The sequence below is a fragment of the Arachis stenosperma genome, chromosome 3, assembly GCF_014773155.1.
Source record: "Arachis stenosperma cultivar V10309 chromosome 3, arast.V10309.gnm1.PFL2, whole genome shotgun sequence".
Taxonomy (NCBI): domain Eukaryota; kingdom Viridiplantae; phylum Streptophyta; class Magnoliopsida; order Fabales; family Fabaceae; genus Arachis; species Arachis stenosperma.
Window position 1 is genome coordinate 25368884 of NC_080379.1, and position 16290 is coordinate 25385173.

At 32.1% G+C, this 16290-nt stretch overlaps 2 protein-coding genes across 4 annotated transcripts; one reads left to right on the forward strand and one right to left on the reverse strand.

The window, feature by feature from the left end:
- Positions 1-4018: 4018 nt before the first annotated feature.
- LOC130967946 (uncharacterized) lies at positions 4019-6770 on the forward strand. Its single transcript, XM_057893006.1, has 5 exons — positions 4019-4325; positions 5174-5287; positions 5384-5456; positions 5766-5831; positions 6316-6770. Exons 2-5 carry the CDS (start codon positions 5241-5243, stop codon positions 6460-6462), a joined length of 333 nt encoding a protein of 110 aa, XP_057748989.1. The 5' UTR covers positions 4019-4325; positions 5174-5240; the 3' UTR covers positions 6463-6770.
- Positions 6771-12915: 6145 nt separating this feature from the next.
- On the reverse strand, positions 12916-15874 carry LOC130969470 (GRF1-interacting factor 3). 3 transcript variants are annotated; one of them, XM_057895207.1, is made up of 5 exons: positions 15442-15874; positions 14912-15020; positions 14347-14423; positions 13799-13883; positions 12916-13710 (listed from the first exon to the last, which is right to left on the reverse strand). In XM_057895207.1, exons 2-5 carry the CDS (start codon positions 14987-14989, stop codon positions 13288-13290), a joined length of 663 nt encoding a protein of 220 aa, XP_057751190.1. In that variant the 5' UTR covers positions 14990-15020; positions 15442-15874; the 3' UTR covers positions 12916-13287. The 3 variants fall into 3 exon arrangements, with proteins under 3 accessions (XP_057751190.1, XP_057751189.1, XP_057751191.1); XM_057895206.1 differs by having other exon boundaries at positions 14912-15081; XM_057895208.1 differs by lacking the exon at positions 15442-15874 and having other exon boundaries at positions 14912-15425.
- Between the last annotated feature and the right edge of the window lie 416 nt (positions 15875-16290).

Consider the following 16290-nt stretch of genomic DNA (forward strand, 5'->3'; position numbering starts at 1 on the left):
ATTTGATCAGAGTCTCGTGTTGATAACGTGTTGTAAAATAAATAAACAAAAAGATATAATAAATATAAAATAAAGAAGTTTCTTACATTATTTGCGCTTGGGGTAATGACGCAGCTAGTGAGGTTCAGACTTTAGTATTGATATTCACCAATATAATTATCTTACTATAATAATAGAAGTAACTTATATATTTACTAGCATTATATGTATTGCAACTGAAGAACTCACAGAGAGAAATAGAAAGAAAAGAGAATTTTATATGTTATTGTAGTGTATATAGTTCCTCAGATTTCTTCACTATTTATAGGCATGTGAAGTTTACAATTTCAACTTCATTAACTTATGTTTGCTATGAGAAGTTGAGTCATTCAGTATTGAAAACAAAATCAACTGCCCATATTAATGGGCATCTATTTTGATCATATCACAATAGTTTTTTTTTAATTTACAAATTTGAGGGTCAAATTTGTATTGGAGTATGGAAAAATTTTTGAAACATGCAAATTGGACCCCAATTTGCTTTATATCGAACAAAATTTTATTTCATCACAAATCAGATCCTCCGATTTGTGTACTATAAAAATCTAACGCTCAAATCTAAAGGTCTTTTTTTAATAAAACAAATAAAATTTATATAAAAAAATATATTAATTAACTATGATATTAAATTACATACAATTTTTTTCTATTACTAAAAAAATTGGCCCCGATAACTATCCAAAAAAATGTTAAGAATATATTTTTGTATTGAAAAAGACATTCTTCTGCAGGTGCTAAAAATAGGTGGCATGGTAAAAGAGTAAATGCGTATTTATGTTGCTTTTAAACTCTCTGACAATTCCTGTGTGATAACAGATCGTTTCCAAATAGTGATGTATATGAACAATTGATTAGATTTTTGAGAAAATGACAAATAGGTCTCTAACTTTTTTTTCGTGGACATTTTATTTTCCAATAATTAGAAAATACATTTACGTCTCTGACCCCTTCAAAATCTAGACAAATTTATTCCTCCGTTAAAGCCATTTTGTTAGACCTAACGAAAAAGTCTGGCGTGGCTCCCGTTGAACTGACCTGATCGTTACGGGAGTACACGTGGCATGGACCTTTTCAAAACAGGACATATACGTCCTTCCACTCCAAAATAGCCTCCAATTAAAAACTTTCAAAAATGCCCTTCTCACCACTTCTCTCACTTTCACCCAAATTCTAAGAAGAAACACCAAAAATGGCAACCTGGAACTAATACCACCACCCTCCTCATCTTTCTTCTTCTTCATATTTGCACTCTTTCCCTCACTCTCGCTGCCAAACACTATGCTCTCGGAACTAAGTTCTAAACTTGACTCATTCCAATCCAAAACCACAATCTTTTCCTCCGTTGAATTTGAATTTGGAACCTCGCTGGCGTCAACGGCATCAAATTCGACAGAATTTGGTTCAGAGTTAGTTAATTGGGATTGAGGTTGGGGTTTGGGTTGGGGTTCGAAAGAGGACGTAACACTGTTGTCGAGGTTGAATGTGTAGGGTACGCGGGAGCGGAGGTGCGTGAGGTGGGGATGGGATGAGGTAAGGGAGTGAAAAGAGAAGAATGTGTTGCGGCGGAGGCGCGTGAGGTGGGGATGGGATGAGATGAGGGAGTGGAAAGAGAGGAATGTGTTGCGGCAAAGTGAAGGGTATGAAGATGAGAATTGGAATGAGAGGAAAGGTTTAGAGAGAAGAGAAGCTTGAAGCGTGGACATTTGGGACCGTGTTAAGAGTTTGTGAATTATCAGTGAATGTGTCTCTTCTCCTCTCTTATTATCTGTGCACGTTGTGAGAGAATGAGAAAGAAGATGGGAGGAAGAAGAAGGAGGAAGAGATTAGGAAGTAACCTTATTGATAAAACGGCGTTGTTTTGAATTGGGAGGATGTATATGTCCTGTTTTGAAAAGGTTCATGCCATATGTGCTCCCATAACGGCCAGGTCAGCACAACGGAAACTACGTTAGACTTTTTTGTCGGGTCCAATGGAGTCGCTTTAACGGAGGGATAAATTTGTCCAGATTTTGAAGGGGTCAGGAATGTAAATGTATTTTTTAATTCTCAAGGACGAAAATGTCTATAGAAAAAAAAAAAGTTAGGAACATATTTGTCCTTTTTTCTAGATTTTTTATTTTGTATCACATTAAGGTCAATTTTTTGTTATATTATTGAACAAAATGAAATTATTATAGTGTATCACATTAAAGCCTTTTTGTTGTATTTTTTTTTTTTGGACTATAAAAGATATTTTTGGACATCAAAATCAAATTGGGCCATAAAAATGCTATTATAGTAATAATAAACAATTTTTTTATTCGTTATCCTGTCGGGACAGAGAATATTGTAGGCAACAAAAGAATAATTTTTTTAAATAAATAATTTAAATATTTTATTTATAGATATAGGTAATTTGTAACGTATTTATCAATTTGTATTTTTTTACATATTTTTTTTACACGGTAAAGAGATAAGACCAAATTTTATTTGGCTTTATCTCGTTTGCAAACGAGATATATGGAATTTGAAAAAATACATATACCTAGTTTATACTATAAACCAAGGTTTTGAAAATTGGTTCGAACTGACCGGTCGAATCGATCGAACTGCAAACCGATGACAATTACGGTTCAGTCATACTCCAAAATCACAGAAATAAAAATCGGAACAGAACTGCTAAACTGGCCGGTAATCAGTCGGTCGAAACAAACCGGGACTTGGCCGATTTTCTGAATTTGGCCAAAAACGCTGCATTTTGTGAGCTGATCCATTAACCACTACCAATCGTCCAATCTAGCAACCCTAAGTCCCTAACTCACTTCGCCGTCGCACATCGCTCATCTTATCGGCTCCCTTCTACGGTAAGCACTCCTCGGCTCCTCCTCTCCTTGTTGACGCAACCAGCGTCGATCACCCCATCCACGTTCCTCTGTCTCTGGTTCGTTTATTTCGTCTCTGTTGCTGGCTTGCTGCCCAAATCGCCTCTGTGCTCGCCTCTATGTACTCTATCGCAAGTGTTGATGTATGCTTCTTCGACGCCGTCGATGGTAAACTCCTCGACTCTAACCTGGTCATTCTTTTCTATATCGTTGTTCACTGTATCCTTGACTCCCTGACTTCCTAAATTAATTTTGGCTTCATCTTTTTGTCCAATTAATTTTTAAGATTATGAACTGAATTTGTGTTTTAAGTTTGGAATTGGATTATTTATTTAATTTATTGAATGCTTATGTGATTCTAAATTCAATTTAATTTGGATTCTAAATTTGAAATTAGATTCAATTTAATTTTTGTTACTGCTATGATTTTAGTTTAGTTTGAATTCAGAAATTAAAATCAGTTGCTAATTTAAATTAAATATAATTATATATTTTGGCTCTCTTAATTTAGATTCCGAGTTTAAAATTAGATTCAGTTTAATTTTTGTTGTCGTTGTGTTTTTAATTTAGTTTGAATCTAGAAGTTAGAATTAATTGTTAATTAATAGATTAAAATTTAAACTAAATATAATTGTATACTTTGCCTCTCTTATATTCATAAGATTTAAAAATTTGTAATTGAATTAAATTTTGTTTTGTGTTAGAATTGTATGATTATTGGTTTGAGGATCTCCACTATTCAATTTATGTAAAATGAAAGTAATGTTCTTATTTTTTATTACTGAAATTATTGTTAAATATTTTTTTATTTTGATTTTTTGTTGTTAATGTAATGACACATTAGTATTATTGCTAATTATTTGATTTGAATTTAAAAATTTATTATTTTGTAAATTTCAAGAATAAATTATGAATGTTGTGAAACTTTGAAATAATTTAGAAATTATTGAAATTGGAATATATGAAATTATACCTTAAATTTTGGATAATTTTATTATATATTTAATTAAATTGGTTTAACTAAGATTCAATTCTAGTTGAACTATTAAATTATTAAACTAATTACTCGACTATTAAACTATTTAATACAGTGACCGATTCGGTTTTTGCAACTTTGAAAAAGATTAAAAAAACCCCAAAAGCTACCCTCTTCCTCTTCGAGGCCCCATCCCCCTCTGAATCTCATCAAGAAGGAGAAGGACCTCTGATGCTCTGACTCTTACACTCCCAAAAAAGCACCGGCCACCGCCAGGCTACTCTGCTTCGTCTCGTGAGTTGTGACTTTCGCGTCGGCCCCTCTGCGTCTCCTTCGCTGGCTCGTCGTCTCCTCTGCCTGACTGCGTCTCTCGTCGCCGTCGCGTCCTCGTCCGGCGTAGCTCACCGTCGTTTCTTCCTTCTCGCCGTGCTTGGTCTCCCACTTCTCAGGTATGTTTTTTTATTTTTTATTTATTTATTCAGTTATTAACTTATTGTCATATTGGGTTATAATTTGATTAAGTGAACCACCGAAGAACTGATTAATGATGTTGATTAACTGAATTTGTTGAATCTTGATTGTTATTGATTATATTTGGTTGATTATAATTTGTTGATTAACGTTGTAATGCTGAAAATTTTTGCTTGTGATTATAAATTTGCCTCTTTTAAAAAAATATCCCCAAATCTGTCTTTATTTTGATGTCTGATATTGAAATGATCAAATCTGTGGTGGAGTTGAATGCTGCGGTAGCCATTGTATACAGTGTTTTGGAGAGGCTAGGATTCAGTGTTTGAAAATTTTGAATTTGAAAATTAGAAACAGATGAAGACGAAGATGAGTAGTTGAATTCATTGCAAATGGAAGGAAGATCCAGTAATTTTGTGTGATGGGAATATAGTGGGATTTAGAGTTGAATTTGTATTATAGTTGAGTTGAATTCTAAACTTGTTATTGATTATATTTGGTTGATTATAACTTGTTGATTCCTGGCAGATTATTCAATTTTTTATTCTATAGTGTAATATATTGTTCATTGTTGTTCTATGTTATTGCTGTTGTATATATGTTGACTATTTTATATTTTATTTACATGGGACCAGGTTAACCGGTTCAACCAGTGACTCACCAGTTGAACCAATAATTCAGTAATTCAGTAGTTTAACCGGTTCGATTACCGATTCGGTTCTGACAACTATGATTGCTCGAATTGAAATTGGAATTTTGCCATTCCACACTTTGCTTTAGCGGATTCATACCTATCTTTGTTTTAATTTGGTTGCTTCTTTTTCCCCAGGAATCCCGTGAGCGTGTTCCGTTATTATTCTCGCTCAGTTCGAAACCCCAATTTCTTTTCTTTTGCCATGGAACCTGGAAGATTTGATCCAACTTACTCTGCAGAGTTATTGAAGTACTTTCTCTTCAACCTGTGTCGTGCTTCTTTTTTTCTTCAATTTATTTTATTTTTTTGGGAACCTAGTTTGATTCTGATTTTTATGTTGAACAGGCATATGGATAAGCAGAATGAGATCCTTATGGAAGCCTATAGATCAATGCTCCATGAATCGCAAAAACTTCAGGTTCTTTGCTTAGCACTAATCCTGATTTTTCCTGTCACTAAATGTAATTTGTGTTTTTTTTACTATTTTAGCTATTCTCTTTGAAATAGAAATTACATTCTTCATTTAGATAGTCCTAGTTTGATGCATTTTTCAGTAACAAACAACAAATGTGATGTTTGTAAGAGAGAAAGTACTTTTTGGTTTCTATTGGGATTGTGATACTAATTTCTGGTGGCATGTATCAATGAATTTCCGAATAATTATTTATTTTTCTGTGTGACATGTTTGTATTAATTCATCAACATTAATTCAAGTTCTAATTAATAGGTCGAAGAAGAAATGCTTATGCACAAGCTCTATGAAGTTATGTCAGCTCATGGTCTAACTAAAAAGGTATCTTGATCAACTCATCTCATCTCGTTTACAGTTTAGGTTTAGGGTTTGATCATTTGAATCCCATAAGGACCTAACTTTGATTCTCACCGCTGCCATAAAAACCATTTTGATAGATTATCTATAAGTACATAAAACACTTGTAATATGCTCTAACTCTGGTAGGATGATTGGTGTTATATCTATTCAAAATCTTTTAATATCAGGAAATTAATCCTGCTTAATTTTTTTTTTTTCGATTACTGAGTTCGTCCGAAAGATTTATTTAGTAATTGGACATTCTTCAATATGGATAATCGCACTAAAAGATACATTTTTCTGTTTGATTTGTGGCCCATAAAATGAATGAGCATGAATTAACATACAAATTATAGTAGTTGTAATCTAGAATTTCCCTCCTGTTTCATTGGAGGTGCATTCCATATGTATTATATATTTAGCTTCAAATATGTTTATTTATTTATTTATGTATACTTGTGTGCAGAGTGATGGCAATTCTAATGCTGTTGATAATGTTGGAGCTTTAACTGAAAATAACTATAACGAAGCTGTTACACACCCCAGCAGTATAGAAACTCGAGGGCAACAAAGGGAAATTACTCCTTTTCGATACACTTATAGGAGGAGATAAGAGAAAATAACAGAATGCGTGAGAGGAATTGGTAGAATTGTGGAGAGAATTGGCTTTATTCATTCTCTTACTTCAATATTTCACTGGTCTGGAGAATTTCATACTAAAATCTCCTGCACTAGTGACTTCCTTCTTTTCTACTTCTAATTCCAATCCATCTTAGTTCAATTCTTCTATCTTCTGTATTATTATTTTGTACGGGAGATCTTATAGAAGCCCATGACAAACAGTGAGGACATAGTTTAGATTCATTCACTTGTGAATTTGGAACATATTAGGGGGAATGAAATAGATCTTTTTTTACTCTATATATCCTTTGCTTTGTTTTATTTTTTTTCTATAGTTTACTCTTTGTAAATGAATGCATTTTCTTGGCAGTACAAAAGTTATGAAAAAATTTTCACTGCAATGTGCATGACAACATGATCTTTGCCTTTTTAGCTGGATCGATGAAGCTATGATACTACTCTTAGTTTGATGATGTTAAAATTGCACTCAGTTTCGAGTTTGTTAAGTAGATAAAAGATATTAATGAAATTATAAAAGATATTACATCATTTTACATCATAGGATGTAAAGGAGATTAAGCACAAGTTTCTTGTGGCACAGGCAAATAAAATTCTGCCAATACCAGTCAGTGTTATGTTGATCAAATCAAAAGACTTGCGTTATGAAATTTATCGCTAACAATATTCGGCCAACTACTATAAAGTTTATAAACACATTTTTTACGTATGTGATTGGTTCAACTAGATTAAATCATATAGATTTTAATGTCATATTAACAATTAAATTAATTTTTAATTTATTCCCAAAAACTAACTCACCAAATGAAAAATATCTTTCACTCTTAAATTTTCTAAAAATAATACTTTTAAAAGAGGTGTCACTTATAATACAACAGAGTCGGAGATTATTTTAAAAAATCAAGTACAGCTATAATTTTTACAATGACTTCATATTGCTTAAAGTGGGAATAGCAGTTTATAACAATAGTAGTAATATGAACCGACCTCGTGCAGAAATTAAAGAGCTTTTCGTTTTCATAGTGCAAGCATGTCAATTCAATGAAAATTTGGAATCAAAATTGTTTCAAACGTGTTGAGTGGCTGCATGCATCTGGCACTATCCTATACATAAATGGACTTATTTATTTATTTATTTATTAGAAAAGAAGAAGAATAAAAAAGATTACAGCACTTCAATTAATATACTTATACATTTTATTGTGGTTCCTTCCTTTTCCAATATCCTACTATTTTTACAGCATTTTCGGTATTGTTTTATCCCCTGGCTTGTACAAATTAAAATGGGAATGGAATTGGATTCTGCTATCACTTTTGCTTGTTCTCCTGCTCTTGTTTGGTAGCTTAGGATCCTGGAATTGGAAATTATTTCCTTAAGTATAAACTTCAAAGTGGGCATTAATAGGCTCTGACTTGTGAAAAAGCAAGGGTATGTGTTTCATAAGATTGTTCTCTCTTTTCTCTAATGTCCTTATTATTATTAACTTTTTCAACTTCAGTCACACGTAATCCTTTCCTATAGTCAAATCATTTTTTTTATCATTAATATACATTATTGCACGAAAAAAAAAACAAAATAGTATTTCGTAACGTTGCATTTGAAAAAGATGACTGAGACTGAGAGACAAAAAATAATAGAGACTAAAATATAAAGATTAAATTAAGTTTTTATATTGTGTTGGATTAAATTATGCCTAAATATTATATTTAATTTAAAATAAATATAAAGATTGAGAGATAAATTTAAATTTTAAAAAGTTAAATATGCAAAGACAAACTATACCCACCTCCACTAAAGGGACTTAACATACACTAAAAGTCTAAAACATTTGTATACCATACATATTCTTTATGAATCTTAATTTAGAAACATATTAATTTTTTTTCCCAATTAACCACTACTTTGATGTCTACCAAACAAAACTAGATATCACAGGGTTTACAATATCTAGTAAGATTAAATCCCTAAGAATCTGTAACTGGCATGTACCAAATAAATTTATAGTAGATAGAAATAAACATCCCTATATGTAAATTTTTTTTGCAAGACTCTGTGGGATATAGATTGGTAGTAGCTATAGGGGTAAAGGGTAATGTATGGTTTGTTCTAAAATTATTAATGAGGTTTGTTCATAGGAATAGGATACACCAAAAATGTAACACAGGAGTTGTTAGCATTAATCAAATATGTATGTGTTAGACTCTTAGTTATTTCTATATATAAAAGTAAGATGTTTATAAACACTCATTTTTTTCTAAAGGTTAAAAAAAAGTAAGAGTTTGGAATTATAGTATGAACTATTTCTAAATTCAACTAAAAAGTCTTTAGGTAATCTCAACAATTTTTTTTATTTTAAATTCTAAAATTTCCACAAAAAGTTAACAAAATAATTTTATAAAAAAAATGAATTAATATTAATTATTTAAATGTTAAATGTCTATATTTCTTCTTATAAAGACTTATAAATAATCAAGTAAGTGCTATAAAAATTACAAAATAGAATTAAAAAATAGATACAATTGGAGATTATGTGTAAGTTAATATATAAATCCTCAAAGAATTACTTTACAAGTCATTTTTCCTCTGTAACCCAACCCACCTAATGTTTCAAAATAAAAGTAATTCATATGTCTAAATTTGTTTACTAATACATAAGAGAATATTTAGAAAATAATTAGATTAGAAAATAATTAAATCAGTTTTTGGTTTTTGTTTTTGATTTATAGTTATAGATTATGTTTACTCAATTAGAAGTACCAAAATAAAAATTATAGATAAATTTAATGTGAAATTATTATCTCAATCAAATATACCCTAAAAGAATCTAAAATTACCAATGAGTTATAACTCACACGGCATTTCGCCTTCTCTTCGTCTCAAAGGTTCCGGATTCGAATCCTATTAGCTGTAACTAAGAAAAAAATTTGGTAAATATGTGGAGTGTGTGGGTTTAATTTGGATTGGTTTTAAATTAAAAATTTATTCAATTTGAACACTAATTTTATTTATAATACGATTTGGGTTGAATAATTTTTGTAAAAAATTTGATCCAATGTAATTCAATTTCAAAAAATTTAAATTAGATTGGATTTACAGTGTTATAAATTAAAAAAATTAAACATACATAATAAATATCAACATAAAATTTTAAATAACTAACAATGACATAATAACTCTTAATAATATTTTAAAAAATCAATAATAACATAACAATAGAAATAAAATTATTAGTTAAAATAAATAAATAAATCTCATTTTAAACATAAAATATTTATTAAATAAATAATATATGAATAATAAAAAAATATATAATAAAATAAATATATTTTAAGTAAAATTGTAAATATAATAATAAAAATAATAATATTATAACACTGTTGGTTCGAAAATGAATTTTTTTACTACTAATGAGTTTGACCATAAAAGCAATGTTTTGACTATAAAAATAGAAATAGGTAAGTCAAAGTTAAAGTCGAAGAAAGATAGTATAAAAAATGTTAGGCGAAAAGATAGTTGTTGCCTTTCTTTGATTAACAAGATTTGCTGTTCGACTTTTAAATTGAGCAGAAGACGTAGGTGCGAAATTTGAAGAACAAACTGAACAAATGTAAAAATTAAAGACCAAAGAAAATACGGATATCAAAATTTGGAGTTCAAAATTCTTAATGATCAAGACAAAGTCATGACTAAAAAAAAAAGAAATAAAATCGTAGACAATATATTTTATTATCAGTCAATCTTATGGTCTATAAATAGTCAAAATTCAAAAAAAATTCAAAACTTTGATCTAGAACACTAAATTATTATATAAACTTATAAAATTTTTCATCTTCACAACATAACCAAAAAAATATAGAGTATAAGTGCATGTTAATATTAGAAGTCAATCTTTAATTCATTTTCTTTTACCTATTTAATTTATTGTTGTGCATTTTCTTTAAATTTTGTTTTGTTGTTATTGCTTAAATCAATATTTCGCACTTTTATTTTTTCTATTTGATTATTTATTTCTTAGTCAGTTATCATAAGTTTATCACTTTCAAATCTTGACATAAAATTACTTTAACATTAATTAAGTAATTTTTAGGTCAAGTTCATATTTTTTTAGAGGAATCATATTTGTTTTTCGATATTTGAGATTTGGATATAAATTCATTTTGATATTTTTTTATCGAAGTTTATCAAAAAAAAGTAAAATAAACATATTATACGATTTAGATTGGATTGAATTAATTTTAAAAAATAAATTTAAAATTCGATTCAATCTATATAATTTACAAAAAATAAAATTTAATTAAATCTAAATTAACGTAATTTTAATCCGTTTTCAGTTTGGGTTGAATTAAATATTAAATAAACGATTTAATTTGGATTTGAACACCATAGTCAATGTGTCATTATTTTATTGAGCCTCTAAACTAACCAATCAACTAATGAAGAACGTAACCGCGTAAAATTATGTGTCGATCTTTGGGATTGGGGTGGTGATGAATCATAAACGTGTGCAATAATGAAATCAAAGACAGTAACTTTCACTTGTATGTAGAAGGTTTTTCCCCATGGAATTGAGCACTACTACTCCTTGACATTAACAATAAAAAAGGATTTTAAATTCTACCGTGTTGTTAAATTGAAGTTGCTCATGCTCTTCCAAGTTCTAATTTAATGCCTAAAATGTAGGGGTTCTTTTGTAGGTTATGAAAAATTTTAAAATTCTAAATTCCTTTATTGGAGTGCTTAAACTTATTCCTTTATCACCGCTGGTTATGACTTACGAAGCTCACATAATTATATATCTATTATATTTTAATGACAAACGCTTTCATTTATATTTGGAAAGTAGCCAAACATTTTATTAATAAATTTACAAACCATTCTTTCATTTAACTTAACATGTGATTGTATAAGTATATTATTGGATTTTATTCCATTTACGCACAATATTTTCACCCGATCTACCTAGGATACTCATACTACTCTGCTGTTTTGTTCTCTATTTTGTCGGCAATCATCATTAATTTTGTGTCTACGTGTAATTGTAATAATCATCTTGCTGGCTACACATCTTGATGCGGTGAAGCTTGTTTTGTTCTGCTCATTTCAGTAGTTCTTATTCTCAATTAATTACCTAATTATTATTCTATAAGGGAACGAATCCCTTGAAAAAAATTTTATATTGATATACGTATATATTATAAGTTAAATTATACCAGTACTACTAATAAGAATGCTTCTCACATCATGAATTTAAGATGTGTACTGATTACTGAACACGTGACAGATACCCTTGAGAACACCTGTTTGACTTATTAAATGTACGAAAAGATGATTTACTCCATTTGATTCAAATATTTTCAATCTGGTTTCTATTTCGAGCTGAAAACAGAGATAGAAAAATGTTTGTAAAGAATGACAGGAATCAACCAGTCCAAAATGAGGGACACAGTAATAGATAGGGAGACAGAAACTTTTATTGGTAAAAAATGGTATAAGATGAAGGTAGATGGTGATTTTCTGAGAGTAAGAAGAAGATGAAAGCAAAATAATTCTTTTTTTTTGTATTTATATAATTATTTTTATCAAATAATATACAGAGAGAAATTTATATATGTCTAAAGTCTCTTTCTCTGCCTCCATCCTTTTGTTTTCATATTTCTGTCCCAGAGCAATATCTGTACGAAGCCTAAATGACGATTTTTCTTATCTCTTAATTTCTCTATGTTTATGGTCTGGCGTGTTAAGCCTAGGTAGAATACCGACAACTACGTACCACACTTAGAAAAGAGGAACACCGACTATGTCGGGAGCTTTTTAAGTTCAATTCTGCCCTTGGGATTCAATTTTGGATTCTGTCCTAAAATATTCATTCTTTTTAATCCAAGCTACTTTACGTAAATACATGCAAGCAACCTTTAAAAAAAGGTTATAAACTTGGATTGATGTAATGACTTATTAGTTCACAAGTTTATTTAAATAGGTATCGAAAATTAAAATTCTACTTTATACATGAAATTATCTTTTAACCAACGGTAAATTCTTAGAGTTTCGATCTGGAATAAATTAATCCTTAATCTCTTGAATTGGAAGATTTTGGTGAGAAAAAAGAGAGGCAAATGAAGTAGACATATTGCTATTCCTACAACAAATTGGACACATGTTCTCTTCATAGTTCATACTAATAAGAATGTTAAAGTGTATGATACTAGGCATTAAATTTGAAGCAGGAGTTGCTTTGATGGAACTGTATTTTACTTGCTCTAATGTTTACCACCTGCAATTCGCAAACAACATGAAGCCAAAAGTGTTAACTTGATATCGATTCTTCAGGATATTGAGTCTATTATCATCCATGAAGATAACATGGTCAAAGGAAACAAATTAAGAGGAAGAGTTGAGAGGACGAAATCAAGAAAACCCATCAAGTAATAGCTTAAAAGGCACTCTTAACTTTTTACTGATCCACGTTAGGTACGGGAACAACCACCCTAATTTAAATCCCAGTTACTTTTCATGGTCTCTAGAGGGGGTCAAAAGTGGGATCCAACTTCGGAATTTCACATTGGAGATGGTCTTAAAAACACAATTTCATCACTTCCCCTTGTAACTACATTGATTTAATTCTAGAACCCAGATGCATGCCAAGACCCTAACAACACGACCACATCTCCTGAACTACCTAGAAAGGAGAAGCTATTTGTTCTTTGCTTTGACCTATTAAAGGTCATAAGATCCTACCTTTATAAGAGAAACCTAATATCAACAATCAGATGTATCTTAAGAAAGCTACATAAAAACATGTCACTTGGCTTCTTCTGATCCCTTCAGATAGGGTGATTCACCATCACCACTGTTATGAGCAGCAGCCGAATTGCCCTGGCCATCTCCACCTGCTGTCCCAGCTTCCAGGGCATCTTGCTTGCTTCCACCACGTGCATCATTTGGACCTGCAGTTGAAGGTTGGCCACCACTGCTGCCACCTCCAAGACCAGCCTCGCCATGCAGTGGATGCATGCCGTTATTTATCCCTCCAGGTCTCAGTCCCATTTGGCCCTGGATGGCCTGCTGGTGCAAATGCTGCTGCTGCGGATCCTGCATTTGATGTGGGTTACCATATTGCATTGGCATCTTTTGAGCAAAGAACCCTTGTTGCTGAGCCATCGCTGCAGCCTGAGGGTGTTGCATATAGTATCCTCCTGGTTGCATCATAGGGTGTGGGGGCATCTGCAAGCATTGGATAAAAGGAGGCAATCAGGACGTGGTTAAGAGCAAATGATAGAATTCGAGAAACCAGTGATGATTGAATCTTCACCTGTGCAGGCATAGCTGGTGTTTGTGGCTGGGCATCAGCAATTGCAGCTAAATACATTAAATTCTTTTGAAGCTGAGCTTGGTACCTAGAACATCAAAGCATCCAACAACCATTATATAAAACCTTGCCACAAGTTATTTAAGACAAAGCAAGAATGTGATCATTACCAGCCATGCAGACAGATTAAGACAGGCTTGATAAGGATAAAGAATTAAGAGTAATGTCCATTGCTATACGTAGAATAGAATTCCTCTCTAAACTATCCTTCTGCCAGGATTGAAATGACAACTGATAACAACTGACATGAGTGAATTTAGATACTAAAACAGGAAAGTGTAAACTTAAAGGGGAAAAACTTCTCAATCTCACCAAGTATAAAGTATTTTTCTATAGAAAACTTTGGAATAACACAACCAAAAGTCACATTAGATCATTCTTTATCCATGACTAATACAGATATGCAAACTGCCAAGGACTCAAGGCTCAGAGGAGAATATATAATATGACAAATCTATTCAAAGCACTATAAAAATTGAGAGAAGACTTACTGGGCACATTCAGCAAGTTTTCCAAGATTTTGATTGTCCAAAATTGCCAGAATCAGCTTCTTGTTGTCATCAAGATACTGTGTTGTGTAATAACAAACAGGGTATAGAAAAAAAATTAAGAATTCTTGCTGCCTATTGGATAAAACTCAACTTGTATATAATGGGTATTGGGTAGTAAACTCATCACAACAAGCAAATACAAAGAAAATTAAGGTGAATTGTCAAAATTGACCCCAAAGACAAAGGGTAAATTGAATATTTCTTTGACAATTGAAAAAATTTCAAGCACATTAGTATCATTTACAACCTAGCTTACATATCAATTCATTAACTTCAAACTCTCTAACAAGTAACAACTCTTATCTACATAATCAGCTTTCCACCAAACATATCATGGACCAATCAATTTATTAACTTCAACCCTCTAACAAGTAACTGATCTTTCTAGGGAAAGGCAAAAGTAACATTTCATATAGGCAATTCAGAATTTGAGAACTGCTACAGATATCAAAATTAAGAACTTTAGTTTATCAGTTTGCAAACCCTATTCAGAGTGAGAGCATACCTTCTGAATCTGCTCAGTGGTAATGTTTGCAGGTGGGAAGGAAGGCATCATCGGCATCATTGGGGGTGTCTGCTGCATCTTCTCAAAGTAATAACGCCCAAAAAACACCCTAAAAACAAATCAACTGTTAAGAACCCTAAACGCAAAGCCCTTGTCAGAAAAGACGATAACTTTGAGAGAAATTAGCAGCGGCGGATCACGTGAGCAGAGGAGAATCGGAACGGCAGAAGCAACGGTGGAGCACGGTTGGCAACGAAAAAAACCCAAAAAATCAGAATAAAACCGAAAAAAATAAAGTCAGTAACTCAATTCAACCAATTTTACACCAATTTCACTGCAATTTAACAAGAAATGAACAAAGCCAGTAACTCTATTCAACCAATTTCACATCAATTTTAACAAGAAATAAACAAAGTCCGTAACTCAATTTGTCATTTCCACTAAATAAACAGTAAGTATCTCATCTCATGAACAGAATAATAATTAGGGTTTAAACAGAACAATAATTAGGGTTTCTAAAATATAATTACTTGCAATGGAGGAGGTGGACGGCGGCGGCGACAAGAGCTCGGCGGCGTGAAGGTGCTGAGTAGCAGCGGCGAGAGGAGCAGTCGGCGGCGGCAACAAGATCGGCGACGTGAAGGAGCAGTCGCGGAGCAGGGGCGGCGACGATGGGAAACGGAGACTGCTGGAGGCGGCGACGATTATGCGGCGACGTTGACGCGGAGAAAATGATGCGCCGACGATGAGGCTGAGAAGGCAGCTGGAAGACCTGCTGGAGGCGGTGACGAGTGGGAAAAGGAGATGCGATCTCGCGGTTGTGAAGATGGCGAAGCTTGCGGCTGTGTTGTTGTGAGGGTGGCGGTGGCCGGTGACTTGACAGTATATATCAGTATATGTGGGTGAGGAAGTGAGAGAGTTTGAATTGTGAGGGAATAACGACAGAGAGAGTGAGAAATTAGGGTTCAGGTTTCAAAATATATATATGAGGATATTTTAACAATTTTACACTAATGGTTATTAACTTATTATACGGATATTTACTGGATAGAAAGGTCCTCCACTCCGTTTATAATGTTTCTGGCAAGGTAAAAAAGAAATTAATAATAAAGAAAATGGGGGATAGATAGATAAATACAAGGAATATGTTTAGGTACTTGTTTGTTTGTGGTGACACAAAACTACTTTACCAAAGCAAAGATTTGGTGTGGGTTGGGTACAAAGCTCAAATCAAGTACTAGTGGATGTGGATATTTGTAAATGAGACCCCATGTTTTGCTCTTTTATTGTCTCAGTTTGACTTTGACGGTTGCTTCATTTTTTGTTGTACTGTAGAACGCACCAACGAAATTCTTGAATCTCAATCTTAATTTCATCAA